At 44.4% G+C, this 13,544-nt stretch overlaps 1 protein-coding gene across 1 annotated transcript in view; it reads right to left on the bottom strand.

Annotated features, from left to right (window-relative positions):
* Positions 1-13,544, bottom strand: part of igf2bp1 (insulin-like growth factor 2 mRNA binding protein 1) — a 50,264-nt gene that overhangs the window by 1,545 nt on the left and 35,175 nt on the right. The window contains exons 3-11 of the mRNA XM_076752077.1: positions 9,853-9,901; positions 5,670-5,721; positions 4,040-4,103; positions 2,941-3,234; positions 2,703-2,837; positions 2,448-2,570; positions 2,132-2,267; positions 1,089-1,211; positions 95-211 (exon numbers count right to left, since the gene is read on the bottom strand). Of these exons, the coding sequence (XP_076608192.1) occupies positions 95-211; positions 1,089-1,211; positions 2,132-2,267; positions 2,448-2,570; positions 2,703-2,837; positions 2,941-3,234; positions 4,040-4,103; positions 5,670-5,721; positions 9,853-9,901 (1,093 nt within the window). The remainder of the gene's footprint in view (positions 1-94; positions 212-1,088; positions 1,212-2,131; positions 2,268-2,447; positions 2,571-2,702; positions 2,838-2,940; positions 3,235-4,039; positions 4,104-5,669; positions 5,722-9,852; positions 9,902-13,544) is intronic.

Here is a 13,544-nt window from a genome sequence, read left to right as displayed (position 1 = left end):
AGTATTTCACTAACAAGCTTTTGGTCCCTGATACATTTCTAAAGCTTCTGAAAAACAAAACAAGAGAATTTTGATCATATTGTAGAGGACAGACCTTGATGGAGGCGCCGGCGAAGCGGCTCAGTTGCTTGATGTGCTGTCCTTTCTTTCCAATGATGGCTCCCACTGCCTGTGCTGGGATGTATACATGAACAGTCTCCTGCTCTGGAGCCTGAACACACACACAGCAAACATTTCATCACATACACTGAATATCTATTATATCTTTAGTTAGTATCCCAGTGCTGTTTGTGCTCCACTGTGCAGAATGATGCAGTTTGTTCATCACTGTGCACAGTAAGGGGAGAGTTTCTCTGCGCTCTGCTCTCTGTGCACTTTCACACCTGCATGTACGGGCAGGATTTATGACATCACAACTGGTCTATAGGCCAATCATGGTCCAGTTTGCAACTTACTCAAGTGTGATATGGAAACCTGAAACCTCCAGCACACATACACACACTATGGATGGACTTTTAAGGGAAGTAGGAGACATCCTTTGACCAGCAGCTGCACATTCATGGCTTTTCATGTGGCATTTTTCAGTGAGGGAGAAGGAGAAGCTGTCATTTTCAAAAGTTCGAACTGGGCAATTGGAACTTTTTGTAGAAAAATCATATCAGACACGAATGCCTGTTTAAAGTATTGCGTTTAGAGTTTTTATATGTGTATATAAAGCATTTCTGGAGGGAAATCTTTAAGAAAACAGAAAATACATAGTACTTAATCAATGCTAACCAGCATTAGCAGCTTACAGCTAAAGGATATCTTAATTTGGTGTGTGATCCAAAATGACAGAAAGAGAAGAACAAGAAACAGAGAGCACCATCATCTTCTCCCCTCCATACTCATTTCAGGGAAAAAAAAACCTTAACCTTTTTATAGGTTTCTTTTGCCCACATTAAAATTCTCTCAACCCACAACATCTTCAGCTGAAGGAAACACATGGAAAGAATCAGCAAAAGTGGAGTTATTAGCTTTCAAATGACAAACACAAGGCAGTAAAGAATGTGGTTTGCGTTGTTGCAATGCAGAGCAGGTATTCTTACCCCAAAGCAGCCATAGGGGGCACCACTGGACACATTTCCAGGCGGGGGTGGGGGCATGTTGGAGGAGGAGGGGAAGAGACCCAGAGCACCAAGGTTGAGCCCCGGGATCAGGTGGGTCTGTTGCTGCAGAGAACAAGGCTGCAGGTCAGAAGCCATCTGGAGGTTTACAAGAGTGAGTGTGTGTGCGTGTGCGTGTGTGTGTGTGTGTGTGTGTGTAGAGTAATGGCTTACATGGAAAAAACACAACAGGGAATGGGAATTGCAGCATTCTGGGGCGCCGCCGCCATTTTTGGAGGATAGCCGTGGTTATCTGTCACCTGTCATTTGTCGTCTGTCGGCCATTTATAGTCAGAAATCTGGAAACTACGCCCGTATTAAGAGAAGTTCTCAAGAGAGGCAAGTGAACTGAAGTTCGTTAGTGATTGAGTTAAGGTTAGCTGATGTCCTGCTGACTGAGTATTCACAAAATGCTGATTAATCACGCATAATTAATCTACTGGTATCAAGCAAAATGTAACATCAGCTGACCTTCATGTCTGACTATAGTGCAACATTTCATGTTTTGACCCTTATTCAAGGTGCGCTGTGTTTTTAGTTACTTCAGCAGTTCTTTTTGACAGCTACAGTAAGCAGCCAGCAGATGGCGCTCTTACTATTGGAGATAAAAGTAGATTATAGCTTAAATGAAATGTCTCATTTAAACTACCACCCTGATGTATCTCCCATCTATCTGAAAGTGAGAAGATGTTAAAGCTGTAGCTGCACAGTTGCTGTCTGTCCTTCACAGCACTGAGCTAACTTATTTTCTTCATTGGTCATGTGACTGGCTGCATAGCAACCATGTTGAAATGGAAGCAACACTGACTTGTCCAGGTTGAGACCACCTAGGTAGATGGGTGGAGATGGTGCGCAGGTGACGGCTGATATCCTCCAAAAATGGCTGCTGATGCTGTTGATGATGTCACATTCCCATTCCCTGTATTCTCAAGGATTTGAAGGATATTGGTGTGTGTGTGTGTGCGTGTGTGTGCGTGTGTACTCACATTCATAGCAGCAATGTCGTTCTCATAGGCCTCTCTGACCTTCTTCATGACCTCCACCTCAGCAAGACAGCAGGCTTCAATAGAGCCTCTGACTGTGATGGTTCTCTCTGGATTGTACAGGGTCAGGTCCTGAAGACTGCACACATCAGAAAGAGAGGGTTTACCGATGCCTACAGCTGATCACTGATCAGTTATTGGCTCCTGTACAGGGTCTATGAGTGTCTCCTTTGTTTACCCAACTTCTCTTGTGGCCCTGGTTCACACTGTTGAACTAGGTCTTTGCGTGTGTGTGTGTGTGTGTATGTGTGAGTCTTACGGGGAGATGGTGATCTTGGTGTCTGTGTCCTGTTCAACTTTTTTCAGGTTACGTCCCTCCTTCCCGATCAGGCGTCCAACAAAGTTGTTGTGGGCCAGAATCTTTAGGGGAACCTCATCGGCACTGCGAACAGAAACCACTGGTCACTGATATTCCACACGTCACCTCTAGCTGGAGCCTTCATCGGGGTGACTGTCCAGGATTATGTTACGCTGCCTCATCTGAATACAGGTTGGATTATGGTTTAAAACTCACGTCTTGGTGTCTTTAGCCTCCTGGTGCATGATGTCCAGGATCATGCGGCAGGCGGATGAGCAGCCCTCAGGGGTGGAGTAGATGCTGATTGGCTTCTCGGCAGCACCTGCGTTCTCCTTGCGGTGCACATCAACCCTGCAAAGACAAAAGAAACATCAGAATCGCTTCAATTCACTGGGTCCTAGGCTACAGTTTTGGGGGGTTAGTTTGCGTTAATGCAGTTTCCACAGACACTCACTTGCTCTGCGTCTGCTTGGTGATGTTGCGGATAGTGGCTCCCTCCTTGCCGATGATGGCGCCGACGTACTGTGTGGGTACCAGCAGCCTCAGAGGGATGTCGGTGTGCGGAGGTTTGGAGGGCATCCCGGAGCTCGGGGAGCCGCCGCGCGGCCATCCTCGGGAGCCGAAGCCAGGGCGCCGGCCATTGTCGTGGCCCCGCTGGCCTCCCTCCAGCTCAGAGTTCTCGTCAGGGATGTAGGAGACACGCAGGGCGTTGTTCTCAAACTGGTATCCATTCAGCTTTTGGATGGCTCTGAGAGGGACATGAGCAGAGCTTCGTGTACTGCACGTGGCATGTAATGCATACAGGCGGCTTCTCTACATATTCTACTGAAACTGAAGTAAATTTGGTGCATATGGAATGATTGACACAGCTGGACGTTTTCTAATTTATTATCTAACATATCCTCTTTCCAGTACTGCACAGTTGTTGCATGATCATCTTGTGTACTACACAAAGCACATATTGTCATTTTCTCTCCACCATATTTACCTCTCAGCTATAATAACGAGCCAGAGCAAATGGTTTTTATACCAAACACATAATGAACCAATAAAATGTGATGTGTTGGTACAATAGGACCCTGTGATAGGATCAAATACTGGGACCCTTCTGTTGCCTATTGAGCACTTTGACTTTGATACTATGCTGCTCAGTTTGCGAGCTCAAGTTTCCAGTTGTAGTTCCTTTAAATGACCACTAGATGTCAGAAGTGGAGTGTATGATAACTTGCTGAAAACCTACAGTTTTATTGGGACACTTACAGAAGTGAAATAAAGTGTAGGCATGGAACTTTGGTTATTTACTAATACCTTTTTTTAAAGGTGCTTTAGAGCGTCTGCACTACAGGAAACATGATTTAACAGGCATAAATACACAATTATATGTGTGACACGCTAAAGTGTTCTGTAAAATAAGGACCTAATTTTTAAATGGCAGCCAGAGCATGGAGAAAGAAAAAAAAAAAAACTATGGATAAACAGTGAGTGTTAGAGAGATGAGAGGAAAAGAAAGAGACAGAGTGAAGCGGAGATGAAAGCGGGCTGGAGGAACTTACTGCCTGGCATGCTCCCGAGATGCATATGTGACATTTACCACTGCAGTCTCACTGTCTGTGTTCACTGAGAGAAAGAGACAAAACAGACACTTAGATACAGCACATGTCGCTTTATTAACCCATCAAAAAAAAAAAAAAAAAAAGATCTGGACTGCTCAAAGCTCCAGCTGTATCAAACTAAGATCACAAAGCGTGCAGCTGGAGAAAGGACACTGCATCCTCACACTGGCTCACAGGCTGATTTCACCCTCAGTACTTTTACGTGTATTTAATTAATAATTAACTGTGATGCTGGCTATGAGCGTGATTGATGACTACAGGTTTCTGGCTCACTGCAAGTACATGATTTTGTCCTGATGTACTGCACATCTTGCTTTGTTGTTGAACACTCTGGGCCAGCAACAGCAGAGCGTCTGGGTCTTCATATGAGATTTTGGCGGGCCTTCTAGCACATCAGTGTTCAGCTGAACTCCGTTTAAAATGCTTCATCCTTCCCTCAATTTGAACACAAATACATGCAATAATTCATCCACACATAAACAATGTAAAAACACATCATCTGCTGAAAAAAATGCAGTTTCCAGAGGCAGCAGAGACACTGCTTTGTATCCCTGTGATTAACCTCACAGACTAATAATAATAATAATAATAATAATAATAATAATCTACTGTAGCATTAACAGTGTAATTGTGTTGTGAGTGTGGCCAGTGGATCGATAGCATGCAGTCTAGAGCAGAGTGCTCTCTAATTGAATCTGTGATTAATAACCATCCATCCATCCATCCGAGGGATGCTGTGCTTCATCTTAATGCTGCTCCCTCCCACCCTCTGAGCGAGGAGCGAGGAGGCTTTCAGAGGGAGCACAGGTGTAGTCTAAACAGACGTCTGTTATTGGACAGCTACACCTGTCAGAGACTGCCGGTCGGATAAAAAAAGACATATGATGTCATCGCCTTGGCCTTGAGAAAAGCCTGACAGGCATTTTTTCACTACATTCTGACATGTTATTATTAATTGATTCATTGAGAAAATCTGCATTTGAATCAATAATGTAAATTTTTGTTAGATGCAGCCTTACTATTCAGCCCATTCAGGAAAAATGAGGTGCACATATCTGTTCTAAAAAGCTGCACAGCAACAGCCTGAGCCATCAGCGGCAGAGCAGCAGCCATCAGGCGTTCTGTGTTCTCCTTGGAAACTTATTATTTCTGCACATTACAGAAACAGCTGGATATGCTCGCCCTCGAAATGATGCTGGAGCGAGCAAGGCTGTTTGACCCTCCGCCCTCACGCCTCCATGAGCCAGGTTAGTCAAACACAGAGCACCCTCATCCTTCTGATCACTACCCAGAGCTCACGGCGGCAGGTGTGGGCTGCACCAAACACTGGCTGGTAAATCAGTTGCTGTCAGTCTGCTGCCAGGGCGAGTCCCTCCTCACCATGACAGAAACACAATTATCACCCTGCTGCCAGCAAAGTGCCTCAGAGTTCACAGGATCGGAGGAATGGGAGTCCGGACAAGCCTGTACTGTTGCTGCTCTGGAGTTAGCAAGTTTTGAATGTATAAAATGAATGGCAGATGTCAGCGGTGTACACAAAGCAGAGCAAAGATCAGGTCGGGGGTCTTACCTTGTTCGCAGTTCTCCACAGTGCCACACTGGGCCAGGAGACCATCCAGCACCTGAAACAAGAAGAGTGTCGGTTCATGTGGGTACAAACCAAGTACTTATAAGAGTTCCAGTTTGATCTTTTTTTCATCATCACTACAGACAGCAAAAATAAAAGAGAGATGCCTCTAAAATTCTATCCAAATTAACAAATATGAGGATGTGGAATTTGAAAGGCTGCTTGTTGTTGCTGCCTCTGACACATGATGGGGCTGGACGGACAGTACGGTATCATTCTCGTACTGTAAATGGAAATATTCCAACTTGTTGATGCAATTAATGTCATTCCGTTACGCACAGCAACAAGTAGTCAAAGAGAAAGCAACGCCGCTGCCAGCTCCACGGTGGAGGAATTAGCTCCGCATAGAGCTACACCCCTGAGCTCCACGGTGGAGCTGCACTCAGATTCGAGCCTCCAGGGCCCGAATTCATCAAACTTGTAGGAATTACACTTCAGACTGAAGCCTAAAGCGCGGTCAGAGGAGGGAAAGGGTTGTTTGAGAAGTTCGAGCAATAGGACACATCTATCAAACGACTTACTGCGGCTTACAGCGAAGTGAGAGAGGACGTTTTAAAAGCAGCTCTCAAGCCATCACATGATTCATTGCATGCGTTCTCAGAGCAGGAGCAGCCAATCAGAATCAATGATCTACCCTACATCTCAGCCATTGTTCATTCTTTGAAACAACAAGGAAATTGGCAGGAATGGAAACAAAAGAAAGCTAAATCCTGCTGCTGGTACATCACAGAACAGTGTGTATAAATATGTGGTACACTGACAATCAAATGCAAGTAACTGGCTTGAACTGTCTGTATACTGTATCATTATAGATGATATTTTGCGCACTGACACCTCGGCTCTACTTCAGACACCTCTGGAGCGTTTTTACATGACTGATGAGTTTTTAAGTCCGTGAGTACGAGTAAAAGTGAAGGATTTTTACATTAAATTTTGACTTGAGTCCAAACTTGAACTCCTGGCAGCTGGACAAATACAGGCCCAGCTCCTCCAGTTCAGCTGTGACAGGCTGATTTCTGACAGGCAGATTAAAAGACGCTCTCCTCACACACAACAAATAAACATATGTAGTCTGACACCAGTTTGTACCAGATGTAAACACAACAGATACTTGTGTACATTAAAGCTGCCACTTGCTTTCAGATTTCTTAGTTTTTCCATTGGAGTTTGCTATTTTCTACCTAATTAAACAGCACACACACCAATTACTCATTACAACCTGTGCCTAACATGCTTTTATTTTGAAGTAAGGAATATTTCCCACATCCCTCCTCAGAGTCAGCGCTTCTGTCTTACATGACAACTCATTTACTCTCTGGATGCTGTGACATCTGCCGCCCATAAGGGCTGAGCGGCATGTGAATGACATGTCTCAGTCAGGTCTGCGGAGAGACGTCGCCCCCATGTGGACACACCGGGCAGGACCAGAGCAGACGGAGAGGCAGAGGGGGAGGAGGGGGGGGGGATCTGGCACATATTCAAATGACACACACACACAAACAGGCTTGGCAGAGGAGGCAGGCAGTGTGCCACACCCTCACAAAAAACAGAACAGCGCACACACACACACACACACACAGCTGCGCACACACACACAAACAGCCATTTGCTGTTTGAAATAGCAGGTGTCTTCTAGTTTTATCCAAGGAAAGATATCTTCATTTTCTTTTTGTTTTTGTGTTTGTTTCAAGCAATTATACTGTGTTTAGTTTTTGGATATGATGGGGGTTTTGGGAGCATATTTTGGAGGGTTGACAGATTCCCAATATTTTCATAGTACTTTTGTGTTTCGTCAGCAATCTATGTGGAAACCGTAAATCTATAATATTCATTTAATATAACAGCCTGACAGTATTTCTGGATGTGTTGGATTTCATTCCTTTTTGGTTAAAAAAAAGCAAATTTTCAAGTGAATTTACTTCCTTTAAACTCTGTGATGGGCTGGTTTGAACTCTAAGTCCTTTGGTGACAATACTAGACAATATATATAAAACTACATTGTGTGTTCAACCTTGGTTTTGACTATTTTCCACTGTACAGTGTGTGCAGGAATATAACATCTACCTTATGCTGTTTGTGTGTGATAAACTGACCTTGGAAACAGAGAAAGTGACATATTTCAGTACTATAAATCAGCACTGAAGCATTCAGAAGCTGATCAAATTCAATACAAGGAGTTCAGAGAGTCACATCCTTCCACGTCCACAGTGCCGTGCTGAGCGCACACAGTTCATGTTCTTCATATGGCTTGTGTTTGAGTGTTTTGTGAACTGTGTTCTACAGCTGCACGAACATGTCAGTGATCTGGATATCACACGTTCTGTGACACTCTGCCCGCCTCACTGTGGTTACCCAGTCAGCTTCCTGTGGTTGTTGAGGGTTGCTGTGCCTGGTATGAGACATCCAGATGAAGTGACAACATAACTGCAGCAATTAGCGACCAACAATCAATAGGTTAGAGCTTACAACAGTCAGTCCGTGATTTGATCAATACATGACTATTAGTTAATGTTCGATTCTAATTGCCGGGCTCCCAATAAAATCATCTCTCGGCTGCACTGCAGCCTGCAGCTTCAGCTGGAGGTCATTTTTTTTCCCCGCAAAGCTGTGAGACGGTTTTCATTTGAGCCATCAGAAATATCCACGCTGAGATGTGTGCGTGGTTCCCGGCCCACGGTCGGCCCACACACATGCACAAGCGCCTCAAGTGGTGCAAATATTTGCAGTAACGTCAGCCTGGGTGCTATTACAAGCTTTAACTCTGAATCAGAGCCACTCAGCCTGATTCTCTGCCCAGCCAGGTGTGCACAGCTGCCAGGGTTAGCACTGCTTTGAACATTTTTCGGCCATCATCCTGATACTGATGCTGCACTGACTCTTATTGCTTCCTTCAATCCTCTCTCTCTTTCTCTATCATTCTAACATCTGACTGTTCAGTCAGATTCAAGCAGTTCAGGTCTGATCAGAGTTCAGTCAACGTAGAACTGTGTGAGAAGAGAAGCGCTTTCAGGAAAAGAGTTACGCTCGATCCACTCTTGTGGAGACTGTCCGACCAGAAAACAGTAAAGAATGAAAGAAGACAGCTGGAGAGAGAAGTTCAAACCCTGCTCACATTCTCACCTCCACAGCTGATCAGTCACTGCATGAAGCAGGCGTTAACGTCAGATTGACCGTCGCGGAAAGTTACAGAAATTGTTTGTTATGAAAGTTACACTGAAGTGGAGGAAGGAGGTTTCCAAAGCAGTTCTGATGGAAGATACTGCTCACTACAATACTGAACACTTAAATCCACAAAACACACCAAATTAAACAGTTGCTGTTCTATCAAACTTTTGAATACAGCAATGAGCCTTCTGAGAGGTCATTCTTTGGAGTTTCCGATTAAAAAGTCAAATTGTAAAGCTGCCTGCCTCCCGTACATCTAGGGACGGGAGTTGAGAACCTGTTCCAAATTGCCTGATCCAGCAGAATCTTATGCCTCCAAGCTTATTCTTTTTATCGATGCCGGCATGTTTTTCCAACGGTTGCACATTGTAAAACAAGGATGTGAAACTCTTGTCAAGAAGGAGCCACGGCAGAGAGGAAGAAACGGTCCAAAGCCCGGCTTCATGTCACAAAGACGAAACACGGCGCTTGTTGTGATGTCTGTAAAATGATCATTTCAGGGTGGAAACACCAGCAATACGCCGAGACGTCTTTCTGCAGTGTGGGCTACACTAAAACTGATCAGGAATCGATAAGAGAATCAATAAGGAATCAGACCAGTAAGGAGAATCATTAGTGGTAATGGTATCAATAAATCTTTTAAATTCCCATCCTACCTACATTGCTGAACTTGTAATGTTTGAGAGTTAGAATGTCCCTTTGGAGCTTTACTGTCTGTACTCATGGATGCGAACACGAGTTTTGTTGCTGTTGTGGTTTTGTTTTGTTATTTTTTATTTATTTTTTTTTTATTTCTGAGAATTTCCAACCACAAAGCAACTAATTTCACAAAATGTTAAAATGTTAAAATGTCTGTGCTGTGGGTGGAAGGAATGTGGTGTGGTTGCTGGCAGTGTGAAGTCACAGTAACCGACTGTAAATGATCCCAGCAAGCAAAATAATGGAGGAAATAGGAACTAACCTCCCACTGCAGGTGAGGTGGAATGTTTCTGATCTGCAGTTTCCTGGTCCTGTGGAGACAAGAAGGAGGAGAGGATATTAGGAAGGTGAAAACTCAAACAGAAAGAGAAGAGACTCAAATGTTTGGGACTCAGAGAAAGAAATACGTTTTGTGATATAAAGAATGTAGAAACACGGCATATCAGCACAGTGCACATGAAACTGTGTGTGTGTGTGTGTGTGTGTGTGTGTGTGTGTGTGTGTGTGTGTTAGCACTGAAAGTGAACAGTGATGACAGGTCGAACACTCTCCTGACTGTGTTAGGCTGAGGGTTCAGGGATGAAAGGGAGTGAAAGGAAGAGGAGGCCACTGAATGAAGCCAGAACGTGTCTTGAGAGACAAACAGGTGGAGATTGGAAGAGAGTCGGTTTGAAGTGACTTCCTTTGATACGAACACTAAATCAAAACAGTGTGCTTACACTCCATCCATCAGCTCGGCCTGGTTTAGCTTACGCACGAGCCCTATGTGTGATGCGAAGCGCTGAACCACGTCTGAGCTGGTCAACACCGTTTACATGCTCCGCTGTAGCTCCGCACACGGCGCTGCTCAACCAAAGCATTGTGCTGTGTCAAACATGGTTTTTGTGTGTTGACATCTTTAAAAAGGGGGTAACTGGAGTGTTGCTTTTATTTTTTATCTTTCTCAGTGAGCTTATAAAAGCTAAAAACGGTAATCATGTACGAGCATCCTTGTCATTTTAGGGTTGCTAACCCGAACCCTTGATGGGAATTCTCTGTGCTCAGCCTAAGCTCAGTTTTAACCAATCACAGATCAGAGAGACCAGTCAGACACGATGACTCTTTGCATGTCTGTCTGTGTGTTTATCTCACAAATCAATACAAGAACGTTTTAGCAGTGCAAATGATGGCCCTAGTTAGAAAGTTCAGGGATTGTCAATTTTACAATTCACGTGTGTGCAGCAAATTTGACAGCAATCCATCCAAACTGCTGGGACATTTCACTCAGAATCCAAATATGACCTTCATCACCAACGTCACTAGGATAATCCTCTGAGCACCATGAGGCGCTGAACCAAATTTTATCAGATAGTTGTTGAGATATTTTATAGTGGTGGACCAACTAACCAATCACACGATGCTGCCATCCCTACAGCCATGGTTCTAAACGCAAAATCTAAATCTTGCTTATTATAAATTCTATCATTTGCCTAAAGGGCACCACATACCGACAGTGTCTTGACATGCTTCTTCGCAGGTTGATGCAGGTCAGTAGGCCAGGATATGCCAATATCATTGTTCCCAGCAAACAGCAGTTTTATCACATATGGGTTGGAGCATCCCTAGCTTAACCCTAACCCTAACCTTTCTCATCCACTGTGAGCTACAGGCATCAGCATGCATTGCGCTTAAGCCTTTTCCTTTCTCTAACCGAAATTTAACACTCCTTCCTGGTACATCTGAGCACAAAGAAATAGCAAATTTCATGAACAAAAACACAATTCTTGTCAAGACATCTTGGGCAGAAATAGTAATCTCACACTTACACATAGCACCTATTCTGGTACCTATAGTGACTTTAAATGAGTTAACACTTCAGTTATGAGGATTTCCAGCAAATGAAAATGCATGTTCCACCGTAAGATATCATTGGTCAAGGCCAGCTAGGCTTAGCCCCCCCCCCCCCCACTCAGGAAGAGCCAACACTGTCTGTTTGTCCATCTACACCAATGACTCAATGTTTACTTGGCTGCCAGGATTTAAAACTCAACTTAAGGCCTAAATGTTACTTTGGAAACAAACCTTTTTCCATTTCAACTGCTCACAGATGGAGCAGTTGAGTATGAGCAAATCAGGTTGGGATTCTGTGTCTTATATGTCTTGAATCACCGCGATGCATTGCCCATGAGGTCCTGATATCTCTATACCATCTGTACCACCATCTCTCAGAACCCAGATTAACTGCTAGAAACGTCCTGTTCTTGGCTGATGTACTGATTCTGATTCTGACATGATCACCAAAACATCTCCGCAGGTAGGTGGGGGGCACGAGGGCCCCACAGTTTCTAAAATGTCTTAGTCTGCTTCCCCAAAACTCCTCACCCCTTCTACCCCAACTGCTGGGGTCCACCACTATGGGGCTTGGGCTCCAGTTGTTGGAGAAAACCACTGAATCAACAGCAAGTAGTGGGAAAGCTTCCTGCTCAACCACCCACGCACACGGCGGGGGAGGGGTGGTCCGCTGAATAGAAGGGGTGGCAGTTGTGTATGAGTGTAAGTGTATCTTAATCCTGTATTTTTGCCAGTAAGCATATCTGTATCAGTTTTGTGTCTGTGAGCTGGTTTTGATATGCATGCTTGCGGTTATCACTGTAACCATGAATGTTTTGTTGGCTGCGTCTTGTCCAGAACTGGTTCACATATGGGCGTCCACAGTAATGACCTTCCTCCCCCTTTAGTATTCAATACATTCAGAACACAAAGCACAGATCTTGTGACCTTGTTGGGTTTTGATTCTTGTGGTCTCTTGAGCTCTTGAGAGCTCTCATATTTGGGTATTTTTCAATGACAAGAAGATTTTATCAATTGTGGTTTTGTCATTGATTGCGCTTTTCAATCCAATCCTTTAGCATTGTCTTCATCAGTCCCCGTCTGGTAAATTGTTGAACAGAGGAAAAGACTGCCTACAGATTTTACAGCATTTATTTCAATTGCTTAATCTCTGCAGCACAAATGTAAGCTGTTTGACTGAAAGTGCTTCACTTAAATGAAAACACAACAATCTGCTTGTCATTTGAGTCATGGCTCAAGCACCATATAAAATCAAACTCTAGGGAAGAGTATCTGGGTGCTTGGAAAAGAGTTGGAACTGATGATTCCCAGAATTGAACAGAGGGTCCAGCTCTAAAAACCCATCCCTGCACAGGACTGTTTTCCATCTGTTGCATTAGTGCTGCACCTTTGACCCTCTGCCTTCTTGTATTGAAATGTAGAAATGTGAAACAGTGCAGCATTCCATCTTTACCACCTATTACCATCTTTACTGCTCCTTATCCAACCCCGCACCCCACCCAACTGAGCATCAATAGCACTAAACCCCAACAACAACCAACCCCCCATCTCCACCTCACATACTAAACCCCACCCAATCCCCCAGGAGGCTCCAGCATAGATGAATAGTCTTTTGTGAATCCAAAATACCTGACATCCCCCATCCAAAAAAAATGGAAGACCCCTTTGATCTCAATCAATACTCAGCTAATCACTAACTCCACCTGCCAACCTGCCAACACACATAAAAACAGACCTGTTTTCCACACTTCCACACGCATAACTTCCTCCACACACATCAAAACCTTCATGACCTCCAACAAACACACGTGCAAAGTTGGACCTTATCAACGCATCAACTCCCCATTATCCTCTCCAATGCCCCAGTCCACCCCCCACCCCCCACACACACATCCCAACCCCCATCAAGCCACCAACAGTGAACTTGTTTGACCCCTTCTGTCACAGCCTGCCAACCCACGGCCAACCCCATTGGCCAAAACCATGGCAACAGGTTAGGAATGGGCGGGCAAACAAGATGGATGGGCGGGCGGATGGACAACAAAACAACATGCTTCACATTTGCTTACGCGCTCATTCACTCATCTGTTATCTTTTTCTCATTGAAACCATCTTTGCCTTTAA

This window comes from Chaetodon auriga, chromosome 16 (genome assembly GCF_051107435.1).
Source record: "Chaetodon auriga isolate fChaAug3 chromosome 16, fChaAug3.hap1, whole genome shotgun sequence".
NCBI lineage: Eukaryota > Metazoa > Chordata > Actinopteri > Chaetodontiformes > Chaetodontidae > Chaetodon > Chaetodon auriga.
This window is presented reverse-complemented; position numbering and strand designations above follow the sequence as displayed.